Consider the following 22,745-nt stretch of genomic DNA (forward strand, 5'->3'; position numbering starts at 1 on the left):
GAGATTCTTGGGAGTTCGTTACATGAATCAGTGACTGGTAAATTGCATGGGCTGGATGGAGATCTTTTGGAAATTACAACAATAATGAGATAATGAGATTCATCGATGTTGAAGATAGACTATGAACTGTTTTCATACAGATCATTGATCCTCCAGCCTGGGGTGCCTAACATCGGGTCCATGGCAGGTTGTGTTGATTATCCCTCAAACGAGCTTCAAATCTTCACTATAAAGCCAGACCCCACAAAACACTATAACACCCGAGAGTGGGATGGTACTGACAACCACTAATATTGACAATTATGGTTCCAGCTGTTTCAGAGACTCCTCCTGACCTTGCAGTTGGAGGTTTGTGGCCGTAACTACATCGCAACCTGCCCCTATAGCTACTATTTTGTTTCAGAAAGCATTTGAGACACTGGCCTAGACTAACAGATAAGGCAAGCAGATGATGGACTGGATTCTTTGCCGCCCACCGCCAGTAGCAGAGTTCCCCGGTGTGGTGGAGAATCCAGCATTGGCGAAAAAACGGGGCTCCAGTCCATCCCTGGTAGAGCCATCAAGATTCACGTCCTGCGCTAGCGGGTGGATGCAAATAGGTCAAATTGACCCACTTGCATAGAACATAGAACAGTAAAGCACAGAACAGACCCTTCAGCCCTCGATGTTGTGCCGAGCATTGTATGAAACCAAGATCAAGCTATCCCACTCCCTGTCATTCTGGTGTGCTCCATGTGCCTATCCAATAACCGCTTGAAAGTTCCTAAAGTGTCCGACTCCACTATCACAGCAGGCAGTCCATTCCACACCCTAACCACTCTCTGAGTAAAGAACCTACCTCGGACATCCCTCCTATATCTCCCACCCTAAATCTTATAGTTATGCCCCCTTGTAACAGCTACATCCACCCGAGGAAAGAGTCTCTGAACGTCCACTCGATCTATCCCCCTCATCATCTTATAAACCTCTATTAAGTTGCCTCTCATCCTCCTCCGCTCCAAAGAGAAAAGCCCTAGCTCCCTCAACCTTTCCTCATAAGACCTATCCTGCAAACCAGGCAGCATCCTGGTAAATCTCTTTTGCACCCTTTCCAATGCTTCCACATCCTTCCTATAGTGAGGTGACCAGAACTGCACACAATACTCCAAGTGTGGTCTCACCAAGGTCCTTTCCTTCGTGAAGGATTTTGATAAGAAGATATTATGAGAATCTGTTCCCAGAGGCAGAAAGGTTGGTAATCTAACGACAAAGATTTCAGGTAATTGGCAAAATAACCTGAGATGGTGTAATAAATAAATATTTTTCACAGAGTTGTAATGTCCTTCCCAAAAGGTGATGCAAGCACATTTGATGGGGCAAAAATTGCAGCGTTATGGGAATACAGCAGGAGTGTGAAACTAATTGCATTGCTTTTTCAAGGAACTGACAATGGCATGATGGGCTGAGTAGGCCCCTTCCAAGCTTTATGATTTTATGATTCAGGCCTCAGATTGGGACTTGAGCCCCGAATCAAGGATGACAGTCCACTGTGTATTTAAAGAGTGGCGCATATGCAATACAATTTACAGTGCAGAAGGAGGCCATTTGGCCCATTGAGTCTGCACCAGCCCTTGGAAAGAGTACCACACTTAAACCCACACCACCGCCCCATACCGGTAACCCAGCAACCCCACCCAACCCCTTTGGGCACAAGGGCGATTTAGCTTGGCCAATCCACTTAACCTGCACGTCTTTGGACTGTGAGACGAAACCGGAGCATCCAGGCAGACACATGGTGAACATGCAGTCTCCACACAGACAGTGACCCAAGCCGGGAATCGAACCTAGGACCCTGGAGCCGTGAAGTGATAGTACTAACCACTGTGCTGCCAGGCCGCCCCAGTAGCTCATAGGCTGCCCAAATCATAAGATATGGAGTGAACCTCCACGTATGTGCCATAATGCCTCTCCACCCCCTCTCCATCTGGACCTGCACTGTAAAACCGCAGGTCCAAAATCCAATCCTGGTCTTATCTACTGTCCTCCCGTTCAACATTGAAGTCATCATCTTTGGCATCCTCGATAAACCTTTTCCATTGATTACATTTTCCTCTCAGCCACTGTCTCGTGCTGAACGGCATTCTTTCCAATTTCAGTGTACTGCTGAACCATATAGCGGAGATTTCAAGCACATATCCTCTCCATAATAGGCTACACCCATCCTCTTCTGTAACACCTCTTCTCTCTGCCTCTACCTCAGTCGATCTGCAATTGAAATTTGATATGTGCCACTGCCGCCTCCTTCACTGCTCTCTCGCTTCCTCCATCCTCTAGTTCCAAAAATTGCAACTCATGTTGTGTGTGTATGTCTGCGTATGCAGACAAAGCAAGCCATACAAAAAATGAAAGAGAGGGGAGAGAAGAAAAAGAAGAATGAAAAGAAAGAACGCAAGATAGAAAAAGATATTTTCTAGTCACCAGCGTGATGCGGCTTCACCAACACGGACCCTTAAACATGACCTCGGAACAGCAACCCTGCCGCTGACCTTTCAATTTCCATATCAGTGTCTTTAATGCCTTTGATGAATGAGATGAAATGAAAAATGAAATGAAAATCGCTTATTGTCACAAGTAGGCTTCAATGAAGTTACTGTGTAAAGCCCCTAGTCGCCAGATTCCGGCGTCTGTTCGGGGAGGCTGGTACGGGAATTGAACCGTGCTGCTGGCCTGCCTTGGTCTGCTTTAACATCCAGCTATTTAGCCCAGTGTGCTAAACCAGCCCCGCTGCTGGCTTGCCTTGGTCTGCTTTAAAAGCCAGCTATTTAGCCCAGTGTGCTAAACCAGCCCAGAGTCCTAGTTCAGGATTCTCTTAAGGTTAACATGCAGGTTCCGTTGGCAGTTAGGAAGGCAAATGCAATGTTAGCATTCATGTCAAGAGGGCTAGAATACATGAGCAGGGATGTACTTCTGAGGCTGTATAAGGCTCTGATCAGGCTCCATTTGGAGTATTGTGAGCAGTTGTGGGCCCTGTATCTAAGGAAGGATGTGCTGGCCTTGGAGAAAGTCCAGAGGAGGTTCACAAGAATGATCCCTGGAATGAAGAGGTTGTCATATGAGGAGCGGTTGAGGACTCTGGGTCTGTATTCAATGGAGTTTAGATGGATGAGGGGGAGATCTCATTGAAACTTTCAGAATACTGGAGGAGATGTGCGAGGCTTTCAAGTGGCAGTTGAAAGGAATTCAGGACCAGTATGTTCCTGTGAGGAAGAAGGATAAATACGGCAATTTTCAGGAACCTTGGATGACGAGAGATATTGTAGGCCTCGTCAAAAAGAAAAAGGAGGCATTTGTCAGGGCTAAAAGGCTGGGAACAGACGAAGCCTGCGTGGAATATAAGGAAAGTAGGAAGGAACTTAAAACTTAAGCAAGGAGTCAGGAGGGCTAGAAGTGGTCACGAAAAGTCATTGGCAAATAGGGTTAAGGAAAATCCCAAGGCTTTTTACACGTACATAAAAAGCAAGAGGGTAGCCAGGGAAAGAGTTGGCCCACTGAAGGATAGGCAAGGGAATCTATGTGTGGAGCCAGAGGAAATGGGCGAGGTACTAAATGAATACTTTGCATCAGTATTCACCAAAGAGAAGAAATTGGTAGATGTTGAGTCTGGAGAAGGGTGTGTAGATAGCCTGGGTCACATTGAGATCCAAAAAGACGAGGTGTTGGGTGTCTTAAAAAATATTAAGGTAGATAAGTCCCCAGGGCCTGATGGGATCTACCCCAGAATACTGAAGGAGGCTGGAGAGGAAATTGCTGAGGCCTTGACAGAAATCTTTGGATCCTCGCTGTCTTCAGGGGATGTCCCGGAGGACTGGAGAATAGCCAATGTTGTTCCTCTGTTTAAGAAGGGTAGCAAGGATAATCCCGGGAACTACAGGCCGGTGAGCCTTACATCAGTGGTAGGGAAATTACTGGAGAGAATTCTTCGAGACAGGATCTACTCCCATTTGGAAGCAAATGGACGTATTAGTGAGAGGCAGCACGGTTTTGTGAAGGGGAGGTCGTGTCTCACTAACTTGATAGGGTTTTTCGAGGAGGTCACTAAGATGATTGATGCAGGTAGGGCAGTGGATGTTGTCTATATGGACTTCAGTAAGGCCTTTGACAAGGTCCCTCATGGTAGACTAGTACAAAAGGTGATGTCACACGGGATCAGGGGTGAGCTGGCAAGGTGGATACAGAACTGGCTAGGCCATAGAAGGCAGAGAGTAGCAATGGAAGGATGCTTTTCTAATTGGAGGGCTGTGACCAGTGGTGTTCCACAGGGATCAGTGCTGGGACCTTTGCTGTTTGTAGTATATATAAATGATTTGGAGGAAAATGTAACTGGTCTGATTAGTAAGTTTGCAGACGACACAAAGGTTGGTGGAATTGCGGATAGCGATGAGGACTGTCAGAGGATACAGCAGGATTTAGATTGTTTGGAGACTTGGGCGGAGAGATGGCAGATGGAGTTTAATCCGGACAAAAGCGAGGTAATGAATTTTGGAAGGTCTAATGCAGGTAGGGAATATACAGTGAATGGTAGAACCCTCAAGAGTATTGAAAGTCAAAGAGATCTCAGAGTACAGGTCCACAGGTCACTGAAAGGGGCAACACAGGTGGAGAAGGTAGTCAAGAAGGCATACGGCATGCTTGCCTTCATTGGCCGGGCCATTGAGTATAAGAATTGGCAAGTCATGTTGCAGCTGTATAGAACCTTAGTTAGGCCACACTTGGAGTATAGTGTTCAATTCTGGTCGCCACACTACCAGAAGGATGTGGAGGCTTTAGAGAGGGTGCAGAAGAGATTTACCAGAATGTTGCCTGGTATGGAGGGCATTAGCTATGAGGAGCGGTTGAATAAACTCGGTTTGTTCTCACTGGAACGAAGGAGGTTGAGAGGAGACCTGATAGAGGTATACAAAATTATGAGGGGCATAGACAGAGTGGATAGTCAGAGGCTTTTCCCCAGGGTAGAGGGGTCAATTACTAGGGGGCATAGGTTTAAGGTGAGAGGGGCAAGGTTTAGAGTAGATGTACGAGGCAAGTTTTTTACGCAGAGGGTAGTGGGTGACTGGAACTCGCTACCGGAGGAGGTGGTGGAAGTAGGGACGATAGTGACATTTAAGGGGCATCTTGACAAATACATGAATCGGATGGGAATAGAGGGATATGGTCCCAGGAAGTGTAGAAGATTGTAGTTTAGTTGGGCAGCATGGTCGGCACGGGCTTGGAGGGCCGAAGGGCCTGTTCCTGTGCTGTACATTTCTTTGTTCTTTGTTGAGATTGTATATTTATCAAATTATGAGCAGTTTAATATCCTTTATTTATATTCACTAGAAATTGCGTTGGGAACCCTGAATCTTGTCATGTAGAACATTTTCAGCTATCAGAAATAAAAACAACTTTGCTGCTTCTGATTGGTACTATATTTTGAACTAGTTTTCAAAACGTCAGAAGATATTATTCAAACACAACAGCATACACTGTCATTTGTTTCAAACTGTTTAACAATCAAACAAATGGGGCAGCATGGTAGTACAGTGGTTAGCACAGTTGTTTCACAGCTCCAGGGCCCCAGTTTCGATTCCCGGCTTGGGTCATTGTCTGTGTGGAGTCTGCACATTTTCCCTGTGTCTGCGTGGGTTTCCTCCGGGTGCTCCGGTTTCCTCCCACAGTCCAAAGATGTGCCAATTAGGTGGATTGGCCTTGCTAAATTGCCCTTAAGTGTCCAAGAAAAAAAGTTAGATGGGGTTACTGGGATAATGGGGACAGAGTGAAGACGTGGGGCTTAAGTGGGGTGCTCTTTCCAAGGGCAGGTGCAGACGCGATGGGCCGAATGGCCTCCTTCTGCAATGTAAATTCTATGAAATCAACTGTTTTGGAAACAACAGGATGCAATTTGATTTTTTTAAATAGAAGAGCATGCAGAATCACACATTATATTTAAAACTTACCAATTGTAGCATAGTTTTTCTTGTCTTCTATATCTGCTGTCATGTCATGCATATCAGCATATGCCCGTGCTAATCGCCACAGAAATTCCACCCGATCCCAAAACTTGAAAAACAAACAACATTAAGTACTTGTCAGGTCTCTTGCATTTGACCATTAAATAGTACATTCAGTAATCTTTGAAAACAACTGCAATATCAGGAAAACAAAAGGTTATGGAGTAACAACAAAATTAATTTGAACATGACTGGCGGATCAATTGTTGAGTTTTTCACCCTCTAAACTGGGGCAGTATTTTAAACCAGTCGTGGTATTATATTAAACATATGGGGGCCAGTTTAGCTCAGTTGGCTGGACAACTGGTTTGTGATGCAGAGCAAATCTAACAGCGTACCGGCTAAGGTTATTCATGAAGGCCCCACCTTTTCAACTTTATCCCTCGCCTGAGGCATGGTGATCCTCGGGTTAAATCACCACCAGTCAGCACTCCTCCCTCAAAGGGAAAACCAGCCTATGGTCATCGTCAAGAATATAGAACATACAGTACAGAAGGAGGCCATTCGGCCCATCGAGTCTGCACCGACCCATTGAAGTCTTCACTTCCACCCTATCCCCAAACCCAATAACCCCTCCTATCCTTTTTGGACACTAGGGGCAATTTAGCATGGCCAATCCACCTAACCTGCACGTCTTTGGACTGTGGGAGGAAACCGGAGCACCGGAGGAAACCCACGCAGACACGGGAGAACATGCAGACTCCGCACAGACAGTGGCCCCGCGGGGAATCGAACCTGGGACCCTGGCACTGTGAAGCCATAGTGCTATCCACTTGTGCTACCATGCTGTCATCTGGGACTACTTTCTTCCTATTAAATTTATAACCTAACTAGTGAGACTCCAAAATATAACCATGTTGAATGAGATTCTGAACTTGAAATCTTATTAGAAACATAGATGGGCTGAGTGGCCTAATTCGGTTCCTATGTCTTATAGTCTTACAGTCCAAGCTTCAAGCATTGCAATACATCAGGGGGGAGGAAAAGTCGCCTGGACACTTTTTTCCAGGAGGAAGGGAAGGCATTTCGAATTTGGTCCATGGTCAGGGGCAGGAGGATGTGATTACGAGTGTGGCAGGCATGAGAATCAAGCTGGCACAGGCAGAGACTGAGCCCTTGTAATTGTCCAACAGGTTTGAGGTTCTTTTAACTCGTATGGATGATAGCATGGATGATGAACAAACTGACCATGGCACTGTGGTGCAGGATGAGATTCAAGTGGGGGTGCAAAAAGAAATGCAGTTGTAGTAGGGGACAGAAAGTTCCAAGAAGAGATCCTGTACTTCGCAATCGAGAGCATGAGGCCCAAAGGCTGCGTTGCCTGCCCAGTGCCTCAGTTAAGGAAACCTTCTCAGGGTTGGTGGGACAGGTTCCAGTTATTTTGGTCCACATGGGTACAAACAACATAGGTAGGACTAAGAAAGAGGATCTGCTGAGGGAATGTGAGGATATAGGGACTAAATTAAGAAGCAGAACCACAAAGGGAATAATCAAGTATCATAGAATCCCTACAGTGCAGGAGGCCATTCGGCCCATCGAGTCTGCACCGTCACTCCGAAAGAGCACCCTACCTAGGCCCACTTCCCTATCCTATCTCTGTAACCCTACCTAACCTTTGGGCACTAAGGGGCAATTTTGCATGGCCAATCCATTTAACCCGCACATCTTTGGACTGATGGCCTGCATCAAAGGGTCTTAAAGGAAATGCAAACAAAACAAAAGGGAAAAGCTTTTCAGACAGGTTTTAGAATGTCCTGTCTGATTGCGTATGCGGAAGGTTCAATTGAAACATTCAAAAGGAAATTAGACTGTTATTGAAAGGAAGAATGTGCAGGATTGTGGGAAGAAGGTAGGGGAATGGGAATAGATAAACTGCTCATTTGAAGTGCCAGGGCTGACACGATAGGCCAAATGACCTCCTTCTGCTCTGTAACAATGTATGATTCTGTGAAGTGGCTGCAGAAATAATGGATGTAGTGGTTGCAATCTTCCAAAATTCTCTAGATTTGGGGACGGTCTCAGTGGATGGGAAAACCACAAACATAACACCACTATGAAAGGAAGGAGGGAGAAAGAAAGCAATTAGTCTTGTAATAACCTGCACAGGACACATGGGGTGGGTTTGATTGTTTTCCCTGTGTGACTCGAGGAATATGAGCTCACCCGCCAACTCCGGGGGATAAGCATGTTGTATAAAAGGTTGGCCAGATAGGAACCAACCGACACAGAGAGAAGGAATCGGTGGGGATCAACCGGGCCCCTTGCAAATAGTACGTTCTTATAAATAAACATCTTTTGTTTACCTGTCTGGCTCCCCTCGCCTTTATAAAAATTCTAACATCTGTCATTGGGAAAATGCTAGAATTATTCTGAATAAAAGACGTTTAGAAAATCAAAATACAATCAGTACGAGTCAACTAGGTTATGCAAAATGGAAATCATGTTTGACAAATTTATTAGTGTTATTTGAGAATGTAACATTTGAGGAAATCAAGGGGGTGTAGTATAAGTAGATATAGGGCGCGATCCACCTTGGCCGGTGAATGCCTGGAGAGCCCTCTTGCAGGCTTCCCGGAAGTTTTCCTGGAAGGATTCACCCAAATCCCGCGAGGCGTCAGAGTCAGAAACCTACCCACAAGGGTGGGACCAAATGGTGCTAAACTGGTTTGGCAAATTTACCCGGTTTCCACTGGCATCGTGGGATCCACCGGCCTCCGTGTGAGGCTGCAGCCAAGCGCCCATCAGTGCTGGTCCACACAAATGTGGACCAGTCGGAACAGGCCATCCCACAAGTCCCGAAAGACATGCTTGTTAGGTGAATTGGACATTCTGAATTCTCCTCAGTGTGCCTGAACAGGCGCCGGAGTGTGGTGACTAGTGGATTTTCACAGTAACTTCATTGCAGTGTTAACGTAAGCCCATTTGTGACACTAATAAAGATTATTAAAATAAAGATTATTATCTACGTCCTTTTGAAGGTCTATACTATCCCCCTCATAGTTCACAATGCTTCCAAGTTTTGTATCATCGGAAAATTTAGCTGGTGTTCCCAGTCTAGCTCCTATCCAATTTAACATTTTCTTGCCCACAATTACCTTTTTGCCTTTAATATATTACTGTTTACAGACTGAATTTTCTTTTACCTATATCGCATTTCTCACTGAAAATTTAAAGCAATTTACCTTTATACTCTACCCCAATGTCATCAACACTTCTTTAGCATAGTGATTTGTAATGTTAGGTCTTTTTAAAGGAGATACAATAATTAAATGAAAATCGCTTATTGTCACAAGTAGGCTTCAATGAAGTTACTGTGAAAAGCCCCTAGTCGCCGCATTCCGGCGCCTGTTCGGGGAGGCTGGTATGGGAATTGAACCGTGCTGCTGGCCTGCCTTGGTCTGCTTTAAAAGCCAGCGATTTAGCCCAGTGTGCTAAACCTAATATCCCATTGTGCAAACTATAAATCTACAGATTTGCCCAAAACAATTGCCTTATCATGTTCAATATCTAATTATTTGAGCCTTTTTCATCGACAGCTTATTCAACAGTAAGGGTATTTCACTGGAGACATGACATTTGTGCAGATAAAATGCTTTACTTAGCTATTTTAAATGAAATCGCCACTGTATTTAATGACTTTAACTAGTCCCCAAACCTGAAGTAAATAGAAACCTTACATCAGCCTTTACTATTTGGATATCCATGTAACACTCTAACCAACCCACTCCACATATTACGGTCTTGCACCCACTGTCTACACAACGCAATTGAATGAGTCCACAAGCAAAACACATGTCTGGGCAGCACGATAGCACATGTGGCTAGCACTGTGGCTTCACAGCGCCAGGGTCCCAGGTTTGATTCCCCGCTGGGTCACTGACTGTGCGGAGTCTGCACGTTCTCCCCGTGTCTGCGTGGGTTTCCTCTGGGTGCTCCGGTTTCCTCCCACAGTCCAGACATGTGCAGGTTAGGTGGATTGGCCATGCTAAATTGCCGTTAGTGTCCAAAAAAGGTTAATTTGGGTTATTGGGTTATGGGGATAGGGTGGAAGTGAGGGCTTAAGTGGGTCGGTGCAGACTCGATGGGCCAAATGGCCTCTTTCTGCACTATATGTTCTATGTATCTATGTATGTCTCATTTCAAAAACCCTGTTATTCCTTTTGGACAATTCATAGCACGATAATATGTTGTGTCACATTTGAAACACCTGTTGACCTTTCCTCGATTATTCCTGGGGTTCATTCTCCTGCTGTACTTACCCAATTTCTGTCATCTATTAGAGCTGTTAAAAGGGTCTCCCTCCTCATTCCTTTTATCTGTGTTTCTTCTTTCATGTTAATGTTTGCATCCCATATTGAGAGGTCTCAAAATGATTTTCGTTTTGAATCCTCCATCTTTTGTGTTACCACTGAAGGTTCCATTTATGCCCATGGAAGTGGCTGTAAATGAATATTTCCCCAATTGGTTTTTCCAAAACTTCAGACATTTCTGAGAATCTAACTCAATCAAGACCAGAAGCCTATCCATGTTCAATACTTTTAGCAGAATCCAACAATTTGAAAGTAGACACCAAATCAGGGGTCGCCAAATAGAATTTCTGCAACCTGGTGTATAATCTGTTAAATTCCATGATATATTATTCTATGGAATAACTATCCATCTTTCTAAATTGAAAGTCTGACCATGCCTCATATGCATTTAGCAGATCATCTTTTTGTCCTCAGTATCCAAATGGTGAGCCTCCAAGTCCAAAGATCAGCTCCACCTGATCCTCTTTTGGTGGGAAGCATAATTGCCTAGGCCATACCTTACTTTTTCCTTTGACAAGGACGGTAATCCATATCCCTATCTCCACTTCGTTGTTTAGTGAAGCAGAACCTATGACTAATGGAAGAAGGATGGAAAATCATACCCTGATACTTTTACTCTTGGTTTCAGCCATTCTTCTTGAAAGTGGCTCAAATTACAGTCTTTTGTCTGAAAAGAAATCTCAGTTTCAAATCTTCACCTTTAGATCAACCATTGTCTGCTACCAATGTTAATAGGATCTATGTTTATAGGTTAGTGAAGCAGAAACCAAGACACAGAAATGCACTTTATGGAGAAGGAGGGTTGATTGACTTTATTCGGGTCTCACAGCTCTCCTCCCACCCAGTGTCCCAGTTGTCCCCTATTTGTCTGCTCTCATAGTAAAATAAACAATGTCCTTCACCTGTGTCTCCTAACAATATAAATAACATCCTGTACAGCTGAGCCATTGGTAGTTCCATGGACTTGACTCTGGCTACTTTCCCCAGATGAACCATCACACTCAGCAGTGGAAAATTGCCATGGCCTATCCTGCAAACAAAAAGGTAGACAAATCCAACCCAGTCAATTACCTCCCCATCAATCTACTCTCAATCAGCAGTAAAGTGATGGAAGGGGCAGTCAACAGTGCTATCAAGTGGCACTTGCTTAGGAATAACCTGGGGCGAAATTCTCCGACCCCCCGCCGGGTCGGAGAATCGCCGGGGGCTGGCGTGAATCCCACCCCCGCCGGTTGCCGAAGTCACCGGCACCGGAGATTCGGCGGGGGCGGGAATCACGCCGCGCCGGTTGGCGGGCCCCCCCGCTCGATTCTCCGGCCCGTATGGGCCGAAGTCCCGCCGCTAAAATGCCTGTCCCGCCGGCGTAAATTAAATCACCTACCTTACCGGCAGGACAAGGAGGCGCGGGCAGGCTCCAGGGTCCTAGGGGGGGGCGCGGGGCGATCTGGCCCCGGGGGGTGCCCCCACGGTGGCCTGGCCCGCGATCGGGGCCCACCGATCCGCGGGCGGGCCTGTGCCGTGGGGGCACTCTTTCCCTTCCGCCTCCGCCACGGTCTCCACCATGGCGGAGGCGGAAGAGACTCCCTCCACTGCGCATGCATGGGAAGCTGTCAGCGGCCGCTGACGCTCCTGCGCATGCGCCGCCCGGAGATGTCATTTCTGCGCCAGCTGGCGGGGCACCAAAGGCCTTTTCCGCCAGCTGGCGGGGCAGAAATCCGTCCGGCGCCGGCCTAGCCCCTCAATGTTGGGGCTCGGCCCCCAAAGATGCGGAGCATTCCGCACCTTTGGGGCGGCGCGATGCCCGTCTGATTTGCGCCGTTTTGGGCGCCAGTCGGCGGACATCGCGCCGTTTCCGAGAATTTCGCCCCTGATCACTGATGTGGCTGCAGAAGGATTTGGAGAGGCTAGGAGAGTAGGCAATGAAGTAGCAGATGAAATACAATGTGGAAAACTGTGAAGTTATGCACTTTGGAAGGAGGAATGGAGCCATAGTCTATTTTCTAAATGGTGAAATGCTGAGGAAATCAAAAGCATAAAGGGACTTGGGAGTCCTTGTTCACGAATTCCCTTAAGGTTAACATGCAGGTTCAGTCGGCAGTTAGGAAGGCAAATGCAATGTTAGCATTCATGATGAGAGGGCTAGAATACAAGACCAGGGATGTACTCCTCTGAGGCTGTATAAAGCTCTGGTCAGACCACATTTGGAGTATTGTGAATCGTTTTCGGCCCCGCATCTAAGGAAGCATGTGCTGGCCATGGAAAGGGTCCAGATGAGGTTCACAAGAATGATCCCTGGAATGAAGAGCTTGTATGAGGAACAGTTGAGGATTCTGAATCTGTACTCATTGGAGTTTAGAAGGATGAGGGGGGATCTTATTGAAACTTACAGGATATTTAGAGGCCTGGATAGAGTGGATGTGGAGAGGATGTTTCCACGTGTAGGAAAAACTAGAACCAGAGGGTTCAGACTAAAGGGATGATCCTTTAAAACAGAGATGAGGAGGAATTTCTTCAGCCAGAGGATGGTGAATCTGTGGAACACTTTGCCGCACAAGGCTGTGGAGGCCAAATCACTGAGTTTCTTGAAGACAGAGATAGATAGGTTCCTTTTAAAAAATAAATTTAGAGTACCCAATTCATTTTTTCCAATTAAGGGCAATTTAGCATGGTCAATCCACCTACCCTGCACATCTTTGGGTTGTAGGGGTGAAACCCATGCACACATGTGGAGAATGTGCAAACTCCACACGGACAGTGACCCAGAGCCGGGATCGAACCTGGGACCTTGGCGACGTGAGTCAGCTATGCTAACCACTGCACCACCGTGCTGCCCCCAGAGATAGATAGGTTCTTGATTAATAAGGGGGTCAGTGGTTTTGGGGAGAAGGCAGGAAAATGGTGATGAGAAAAATATCAGCCATGATTGAATGGCGGAGCAGACTCGATGGGCCAAGTGGCTTAATTCTGCTCCTATGTCTTATGGTCTTATGATGTTCAGTTTGGATTCTGCCAGGATCACTAAGCTCCTGACCTCATTACAGTTTTGGTTCAAACATGGACAAAAGAGCTGAATGCCAGAGGTGAGGTGAGAGTGGCTGTCCTTGACATCAAGGCAGTATTTGACCGCGTATGGCATCACGGAGCCCAGGCAAAACTGGAGTCAATGGGAATCATGGGGAACTCTCCGCTGGTTGGAGTCATATCTACCATAAATTAAGGTGGTTGTTGGAGGTCAATCATTTCAGTTCCAGGATTTCAGTGTAGGAATCCTTCAGGGTATTATCCTAGGCTCAACCTTATTCAGCTTTTTCATTAATGACCTTCCTTCCATCATAAGGTCAGAAGTGGGGATGTTTGCTGATGATTGCACAATGTCCAACACCATTCATGACTCCACAGATACTGAAGTAGTCCATGTCCATATCCAGACCAGGGTTGAAAAGTGGCAAGTAACATTCGCACCACACATGTGCAGGCACCACACATGTGTAAAGACCATTTCCAACAGAAGAGAATCTAACCATTGCCCCATGACATTCAATGGTATTACTGTCATTGAATCTCCAACTATCAACATCCTGGGGGTTATCATTGACCAGAAACTGAACTGGACTAGCCATATCAATATTGTGGCTAAAAGGGCAGGTCAGAGGTGTGGAATCCTGCAGTGAGTAATTCGCCACCTGACTTCCCAAAGTCTGTCCACCATCTACAAGGCACAGGTCAGGAGTGTGATGAAATATTCTCTACTTGCCTGGATGATTGCAGCTCCAATAACACCCAAGAATCTCAACACCATTCAGGACAAAGCACACCCGTTCGATTGCTACCCCATCCACATACATTCACTCCCTCTGACATTGGCAGCAATGTGCACCATCTAGAAGATGCACTGCAGGAATTTATCAAGGCTCCTGAGGCAACACCGTCCAATCCCACGACCATGAGGGCAGCACGGTAACACAGTGGTTAGCACAGTTGCTCCACAGCTCCAGGGTCCCAGGTTCGATTCCCGGCTTGGGTCACTGTCTGTGTGGAGTCTGCACGTCCTCCCCGTGTCTGCGTGGGTTTCCTCCGGGTGCTCCGGTTTCCTCCCACAGTCCAAAAATGTGCAGGTTAGGTAGATTGGCCATGCTAAATTGCCCTTCGTGTCCAAAAAAAGGTTAAGTTGGGTTACATGGATTAAGGGGATAGGTGGAGGCGTGGGCTTGAGTAGGGTGCTCTTTCCAAGGACCGGTGCAGACTCGATGGGCCGAACGGCCTCCTTCTGCACTATAAATTCTATGATTCTATGATTATCATCTAGAAGGACAAGGGCAGCACACAGATGGGAACACCACCATCTGGAAGTTCTCCTCCAAGCCACACAACATCCTGACTTGGAAATATATCGCAATTCCTTCACTGTTGCCAAGTCAAACTCTTTGAACTCTCTCCCTAACAGCACTGTGGTGTAGCTACGCCACATGGACTACAGCGGTTCAAGAATGCAGCTCACCATGACTTTCTCAAGGGCAACTAGGGGTGGACAATAAATACTGGCCGAGCCAGATATCCCCACATCCTATGGATGAATAACAAAATGTTTTCCAAACTGAATACTGGTTGGAGATTGGGATGGACTCAAAGGATGTCTGTTCTATCTGTCTGTTGCATCTTGACTGTCTGGTGGTCACCCATTCCTTCTCTCTCTAAATATTTAAGCTGCGGTGTAACAACATCTGTAAATATGCTATCCACACAGCTCTCAGCCTCATGGATGAATTGCAGTGACTCCAGCTGCTGCTCAGAGTAGAAACCCACAGCCCAAGCTGCTACAATTGACAATACTACCTGCACAAAAGGTTATCCAGGGCACAAGAATCATCCTGGAGTTCCCACATTGTACAGAAAATGCCCATTCGAGGTTGGAGCAACAATGCCATTTCTCTATTTAGTAACTGATAACCTTGTTCCTGCAAACAAATCTTACATCTGATAAGAAATGTAGCTAATAGTAATAAAGTTGTACTAGTACTAATAAAACTTACTATTATTGATAAACCTTTCCAACATTTTACTCTTGGTAATAAATCTTAGCTCAGAATAAAAGGTAAGGCTCAACAGCTACTCACTCTTTAGCAATAGTTAATATTTTAATGTTTTTTAAAAAGCTGTTTAAACTCCGTCCCTAAGCAGCAATACTCATGAGCCTTTGACTTCCTCATGAGACTTACTCATGAGACTTGACTTTTGAGCTTATGACTTTCCATTGTTGTCACTGTTCATTTATTTTTCCAAATTCAGGGTGCTCCTGGACTTCTCGAACTTATCTCCTAAAGGTAAGGGATGTAGACCTCGTTAACGGGCTTTATTTATCTGCTCTCAGCCATACATTTCCCGCAGGTCGGCCTCTCTCCCAAAGGCGAGTAGTAAATGAAGGAGTCTCCCATTTAAGATGATGATGAGAAGGAATTGTTTCACTCAGAGGGTCATTAGTCTTTGGAATTCTCTTCCACAGATGGCAATGGAGACTGGGTCATTAAATATATTCAAAGTTGAGTTAGACAGATTTCTGATTGACATGGTAGCCAAGGGTTATTGAGGACAGACAAGAGAGCAGTGTTTAGGCCACAATCAGATCCGCCATTACTGAATAGTGGAGCAGGCTTAATGGGCTGAGTAGCCTATTCCTGTGCCTATTTCTTATGATCTTATTGGACTTAACGGAGCTGCGAGTCAGAGCGGAGATTTTAAAAGATCACGGCCTAGTTTCGGGAGCCGTTCGGAGGAGGAGGAGCAGTCTCTATCAGGGAGAGAACCTGAGAACATCTAAGACACTCAGAAGGTAAGAAGGTAAGTAAGTGATTTTTATTCATTTTTACTTTTATACCTTTTTCAAATTGTGTGTGTCGGGGGGAAACTGAAGTGGCATCACAGAAAAGCTGTGACCTGAGTGGCTGGTTGGGAATCTACACTAAATTAAAAAAATTAAGCATTGGTAACTAATTAAACATAATTACTTAATTATAATTTAGAGGGGTATCTAAGCCAGAGATCGGAGAGTACTATATTTAGCTTTCGCATTCATATTAGAAATCTAGTGCTAGGAAACAGATAGTTAACAGTAACTTTGAAAAATGTTAAATGAAATATTTAAATTTAAAAAAACAAACTTTTAATTTTAATTAATTGACGCAATGTCAGTTAGAGGGGGTGCAGTGCTCTGACTGTGAGATGTGGCAGGTCCGGGAGGCTTCCAGCGTCCCGGATGGCTTCATCTGCAGAAAGTGCACCCAACTGGAGCTCCTCACAGACCGCATGGTTCGGTTGGAGCAGCAATTGGATGCACTTAGGAGCATGCAGATGGCGGAAAGCATCATAGATCGCAGTTATATAAATGTGGTCACACCCAAGGTGCAGGCAGAGAAATGGGTGATCACCAGAAAGGGCAGGCAGTCAGTGCAGGAATCCCCTGTGGTTGTCGCCCTCTCGAACAGGTATACCCCTTTGGATACTGTCGGGGGGGGGATAGCCTATCAGGGGAACACAGCTGCAGCCACAGCAGTGGCACCACGGCTGGCACTGATGTTCAGAAGGGAGGGTCAAAGCGCAGAAGAGCAATAGTAATAGGGGACTCTATAGTCAGGGGCACAGATAAGCGCTTCTGTGGACGTGAAAGAGACTCCAGGATGGTATGTTGCCTCCCTGGTGCCAGGGTCCAGGATGTCTCCGAATGGGTAGAGGGCATCCTGAAGGGGGAGGGCAAACAGGCAGAGGTCGTTGTACATATTGGTACTAACGACATAGGCAATAAGGGGCTTGAGGACCTGCAGCAGGAGTTCAGGGAGCTAGGCAGAAAGTTAAAAGACAGGTCCTCGAGGGTTGTAATCTCGGGATTACTCCCTGTGTCACGTGCCAGTGAGGCTAGAAATAGGAAGATAGAGCAGCTAAACACGTGGCTAAACAGCTGGTGTAGGAGGGAGGGTTTCCGTTATCTGGACCACTGGGTGATCTTCCGGGGCAGGTGTGACCTATATAAGAAGGACGGGTTGCATCTAAACTGGAGAGGCATAAATATCCTGGCCGCGAGGTTTGCTAGTGTCACACGGGAGGGTTTAAACTAGTATGGCAGGGGGGTGGGCATAGGAGCAATAGGTCAGAAGGTGAGAGCATTGAGGGAGAACTAGGGCATAGGGACAGTGGGGCTCTGAGGCAGAGCAGACAGGGAGAAGTTGCTGAACACAGCGGGTCTGGTGGCCTGAAGTGCATATGTTTTAATGCAAGAAGCATTACGGGTAAGGCAGATGAACTTAGAGCTTGGATTAGTACTTGGAACTATGATGTTGTTGCCATTACAGAGACCTGGTTGAGGGAAGGGCAGGATTGGCAGCTAAACGTTCCAGGATTTAGATGTTTCAGGCGGGATAGAGGGGGGTGTAAAAGGGGAGGCGGAGTTGCGCTACTGGTTAGGGAGAATATCACAGCTGTACTGCAGGAGGACACCTCAGAGGGCAGTGAGGCTGTATGGGTAGAGATCAGGAATAAGAAGGGTGCAGTCACAATGTTGGGGGTTTACTACAGGCCCCAACAGCCAGCGGGAGATAGAGGAGCAGATAGGTAGACAGATTTTGGAAAAGAGTAAAAACAACAGGGTTGTGGTGATGGGAGACTTCAACTTCCCCAATATTGACTGGGACTCACTTAGTGCCAGGGGCTTAGACGGGGCGGAGTTTGTAAGGAGCATCCAGGAGGGCTTCTTAAAACAATATGTAGACAGTCCAACTAGGGAAGGGGCGGTACTGGACCTGGTATTGGGGAATGAGCCCGGCCAGGTGGTAGATGTTTCAGTAGGGGAGCATTTCGGTAACAGTGACCACAATTCAGTAAGTTTTAAAGTAATGGTGGACAAGGATAAGAGTGGTCCTAGGATGAATGTGCTAAATTGGGGGAAGGCTAATTATAACAATATTAGGCGGGAACTGAAGAACCTAGATTGGGGGTGGATGTTTGAGGGCAAATCAACATCTGGGGCGTCATTCTCCGACCCCCCCCCCGCCGGGTCGGAGAATGGCCGTTGGCCGCCGTGAATCCCGCCCCCGCCGAAGTCTCCGCTCCAATGCTTCCACATCCTTCCTATAGTGAGGCGACCAGAACTGCACACAATACTCCAAGTGTGGTCTCACCAAGGTCCTTTCCTTCGTGAAGGATTTTGATAAGAAGATATTATGAGAATCTGTTCCCAGAGGCAGAAAGGTTGGTAATCTAACGACAAAGATTTCAGGTAATTGGCAAAATAACCTGAGATGGTGTAAGAAATAAATATTTTTCACAGAGTGGTAATGTCCTTCCCAAAAGGTGGTGCAAGCACATTTGATGGGGCAAAAATTGCAGCGTTATGGGAATACAGCAGGAGTGTGAAACTAATTGCATTGCTTTTTCAAGGAACTGACAATGGCATGATGGGCTGAGTAGGCCCCTTCCAAGCTTTATGATTTTATGATTCAGGCCTCAGATTGGGACTTGAGCCCCGAATCAAGGATGACAGTCCACTGTGTATTTAAAGAGTGGCGCATATGCAATACAATTTACAGTGCAGAAGGAGGCCATTTGGCCCATTGAGTCTGCACCAGCCCTTGGAAAGAGTACCACACTTAAACCCACACCACTGCCCCATACCGGTAACCCAGCAACCCCACCCAACCCCTTTGGGCACAAGGGCGATTTAGCTTGGCCAATCCACTTAACCTGCACGTCTTTGGACTGTGAGACGAAACCGGAGCATCCAGGCAGACACATGGTGAACATGCAGTCTCCACACAGACAGTGACCCAAGCCGGGAATCGAACCTAGGACCCTGGAGCCGTGAAGTGATAGTACTAACCACTGTGCTGCCAGGCCGCCCCAGTAGCTCATAGGCTGCCCAAATCATAAGATATGGAGTGAACCTCCACGTATGTGCCATAATGCCTCTCCACCCCCTCTCCATCTGGACCTGCACTGTAAAACCGCAGGTCCAACATCCAATCCTGGTCTTATCTACTGTCCTCCCGTTCAACATTGAAGTCATCATCTTTGGCATCCTCGATAAACCTTTTCCATTGATTACATTTTCCTCTCAGCCACTGTCTCGTGCTGAACGGCATTCTTTCCAATTTCAGTGTACTGCTGAACCATATAGCGGAGATTTCAAGCACATATCCTCTCCATAATAGGCTACACCCATCCTCTTCTGTAACACCTCTTCTCTCTGCCTCTACCTCAGTCGATCGGCAATTGAAATTTGATATGTGCCACTGCCGCCTCCTTCACTGCTCTCTCGCTTCCTCCATCCTCTAGTTCCAAAAATTGCAACTCATTTTGTGTGTGTATGTCTGCGTATGCAGACAAAGCAAGCCATACAAAAAATGAAAGAGAGGGGAGAGAAGAAAAAGAAGAATGAAAAGAAAGAACGCAAGATAGAAAAAGATATTTTCTAGTCACCAGCGTGATGCGGCTTCACCAACACGGACCCTTAAACATGACCTCGGAACAGCAACCCTGCCGCTGGCCTTTCAATTTCCATATCAGTGTCTTTAATGCCTTTGATGAATGAGATGAAATGAAAAATGAAATGAAAATCGCTTATTGTCACAAGTAGGCTTCAATGAAGTTACTGTGTAAAGCCCCTAGTCGCCAGATTCCGGCGTCTGTTCGGGGAGGCTGGTACGGGAATTGAACCGTGCTGCTGGCCTGCCTTGGTCTGCTTTAACATCCAGCTATTTAGCCCAGTGTGCTAAACCAGCCCCGCTGCTGGCTTGCCTTGGTCTGCTTTAAAAGCCAGCTATTTAGCCCAGTGTGCTAAACCAGCCCAGAGTCCTAGTTCAGGATTCTCTTAAGGTTAACATGCAGGCAGTTAGGAAGGCAAATGCAATGTTAGCATTCATGTCAAGAGGGCTAGAATACATGAGCAGGGATGTACTTCTGAGGCTGTATAAGGCTCTGATCAGGCTCTATTTGGAGCATTGTGAGCAGTTGTGGGCCCTGTATCTAAGGAAGAATGTGCTGGCCTTGGAGAAAGTCCAGAGGAGGTTCACAAGAATGATCCCTGGAATGAAGAGGTTGTCATATGAGGAGCGGTTGAGGACTCTGGGTCTGTATTCAATGGAGTTTAGAAGGATGAGGGGGAGATCTCATTGAAACTTACAGAATACTGGAGGAGATGTGGGAGGCTTTCAAGTGGCAGTTGAAAGGAATTCAGGACCAGTATGTTCCTGTGAGGAAGAAGGATAAATACGGCAATTTTCGGGAACCTTGGATGACGAGAGATATTGTAGGCCTCGTCAAAAAGAAAAAGGAGGCATTTGTCAGGGCTAAAAGGCTGGGAACAGACGAAGCCTGTGTGGAATATAAGGAAAGTAGGAAGGAACTTAAGCAAGGAGTCAGGAGGGCTAGAAGTGGTCACGAAAAGTCATTGGCAAATAGGGTTAAGGAAAATCCCAAGGCTTTTTACACGTACATAAAAAGCAAGAGGGTAGCCAGGGAAAGGGTTGGCCCACTGAAGGATAGGCAAGGGAATCTATGTGTGGAGCCAGAGGAAATGGGCGAGGTACTAAATGAATACTTTGCATCAGTATTCACCAAAGAGAAGAAATTGGTAGATGTTGAGTCTGGAGAAGGGTGTGTAGCTAGCCTGGGTCACATTGAGATCCAAAAAGACGAGGTGTCGGGTGTCTTAAAAAATATTAAGGTAGATAAGTCCCCAGGGCCTGATGGGATCTACCCCAGAATACTGAAGGAGGCTGGAGAGGAAATTGCTGAGGCCTTGACAGAAATCTTTGGATCCTCGCTGTCTTCAGGGGATGTCCCGGAGGACTGGAGAATAGCCAATGTTGTTCCTCTGTTTAAGAAGGGTAGCAAGGATAATCCCGGGAACTACAGGCCGGTGAGCCTTACATCAGTGGTAGGGAAATTACTTGAGAGAATTCTTCGAGACAGGATCTACTCCCATTTGGAAGCAAATGGACGTATTAGTGAGAGGCAGCACGGTTTTGTGAAGGGGAGGTCGTGTCTCACTAACTTGATAGAGTTTTTCGAGGAGGTCACTAAGATGATTGATGCAGGTAGGGCAGTGGATGTTGTCTATATGGACTTCAGTAAGGCCTTTGACAAGGTCCCTCATGGTAGACTAGTACAAAAGGTGAAGTCACACGGGATCAGGGGTGAGCTGGCAAGGTGGATACAGAACTGGCTAGGCCATAGAAGGCAGAGAGTAGCAATGGAAGGATGCTTTTCTAATTGGAGGGCTGTGACCAGTGGTGTTCCACAGGGATCAGTGCTGGGACCTTTGCTGTTTGTAGTATATATAAATGATTTGGAGGAAAATGTAACTGGTCTGATTAGTAAGTTTGCAGACGACACAAAGGTTGGTGGAATTGCGGATAGCGATGAGGACTGTCAGAGGATACAGCAGGATTTAGATTGTTTGGAGACTTGGGCGGAGAGATGGCAGATGGAGTTTAATCCGGACAAAAGTGAGGTAATGCATTTTGGAAGGTCTAATGCAGGTAGGGAATATACAGTGAATGGTAGAACCCTCAAGAGTATTGAAAGTCAAAGAGATCTAGGAGTACAGGTCCACAGGTCACTGAAAGGGGCAACACAGGTGGAGAAGGTAGTCAAGAAGGCATGCTTGCCTTCATTGGCCGGGCCATTGAGTATAAGAATTGGCAAGTCATGTTGCAGCTGTATAGAACCTTAGTTAGGCCACACTTGGAGTATAGTGTTCAATTCTGGTCGCCACACTACCAGAAGGATGTGGAGGCTTTAGAGAGGGTGCAGAAGAGATTTACCAGAATGTTGCCTGGTATGGAGGGTATTAGCTATGAGGAGCGGTTGAATAAACTCGGTCTGTTCACACTGGAACGAAGGAGGTTGAGGGGCGACCTGATAGAGGTCTACAAAATTATGAGGGGCATAGACAGAGTGGATAGTCAGAGGCTTTTCCCTGGGGTAGAGGGGTCAATTACTAGGGGGCATAGGTTTAAGGTGAGAGGGGCAAGGTTTAGAGTAGATGTACGAAGCAAGTTTTTTTACACAGAGGGTAGTGGGTGCCTGGAACTCGCTACCGGAGGAGGTGGTGGAAGCAGGGACTATAGTGACATTTAAAGGGCATCTTGACAAATACATGAATAGGATGGAAATACAGGGATACGGACCCAGGAATTGTAGAAGATTGTAGTTTAGTCGGGCAGCATGATCGGCACGGGCTTGGAGGGCCGAAGGGCCTGTTCCTGTGCTTTACATTTCTTTGTTCTTTGTTCTTTGGAGGTGTTCTGCACAACTCAGAATAAGAGGTCAGCAATTTGGGACTGGTAGGAGGAGAGATTTTCTTTCAATGGATTGGGAATATTTGTAATTCTCTATCTTATGGAACTGTGGATGCTCAATT

At 46.4% G+C, this 22,745-nt stretch overlaps 1 protein-coding gene across 1 annotated transcript in view; it reads right to left on the reverse strand.

Annotated features, from left to right (window-relative positions):
- Positions 1 to 22,745, reverse strand: part of rmdn2 (regulator of microtubule dynamics 2) — a 244,687-nt gene that overhangs the window by 121,777 nt on the left and 100,165 nt on the right. The window contains exon 3 of the mRNA XM_072500117.1: positions 5,973 to 6,075. Coding sequence (XP_072356218.1) covers positions 5,973 to 6,075 — 103 coding nt within the window. The remainder of the gene's footprint in view (positions 1 to 5,972; positions 6,076 to 22,745) is intronic.

Source organism: Scyliorhinus torazame, chromosome 4 (genome assembly GCF_047496885.1).
Source record: "Scyliorhinus torazame isolate Kashiwa2021f chromosome 4, sScyTor2.1, whole genome shotgun sequence".
NCBI classification, from domain to species: domain Eukaryota; kingdom Metazoa; phylum Chordata; class Chondrichthyes; order Carcharhiniformes; family Scyliorhinidae; genus Scyliorhinus; species Scyliorhinus torazame.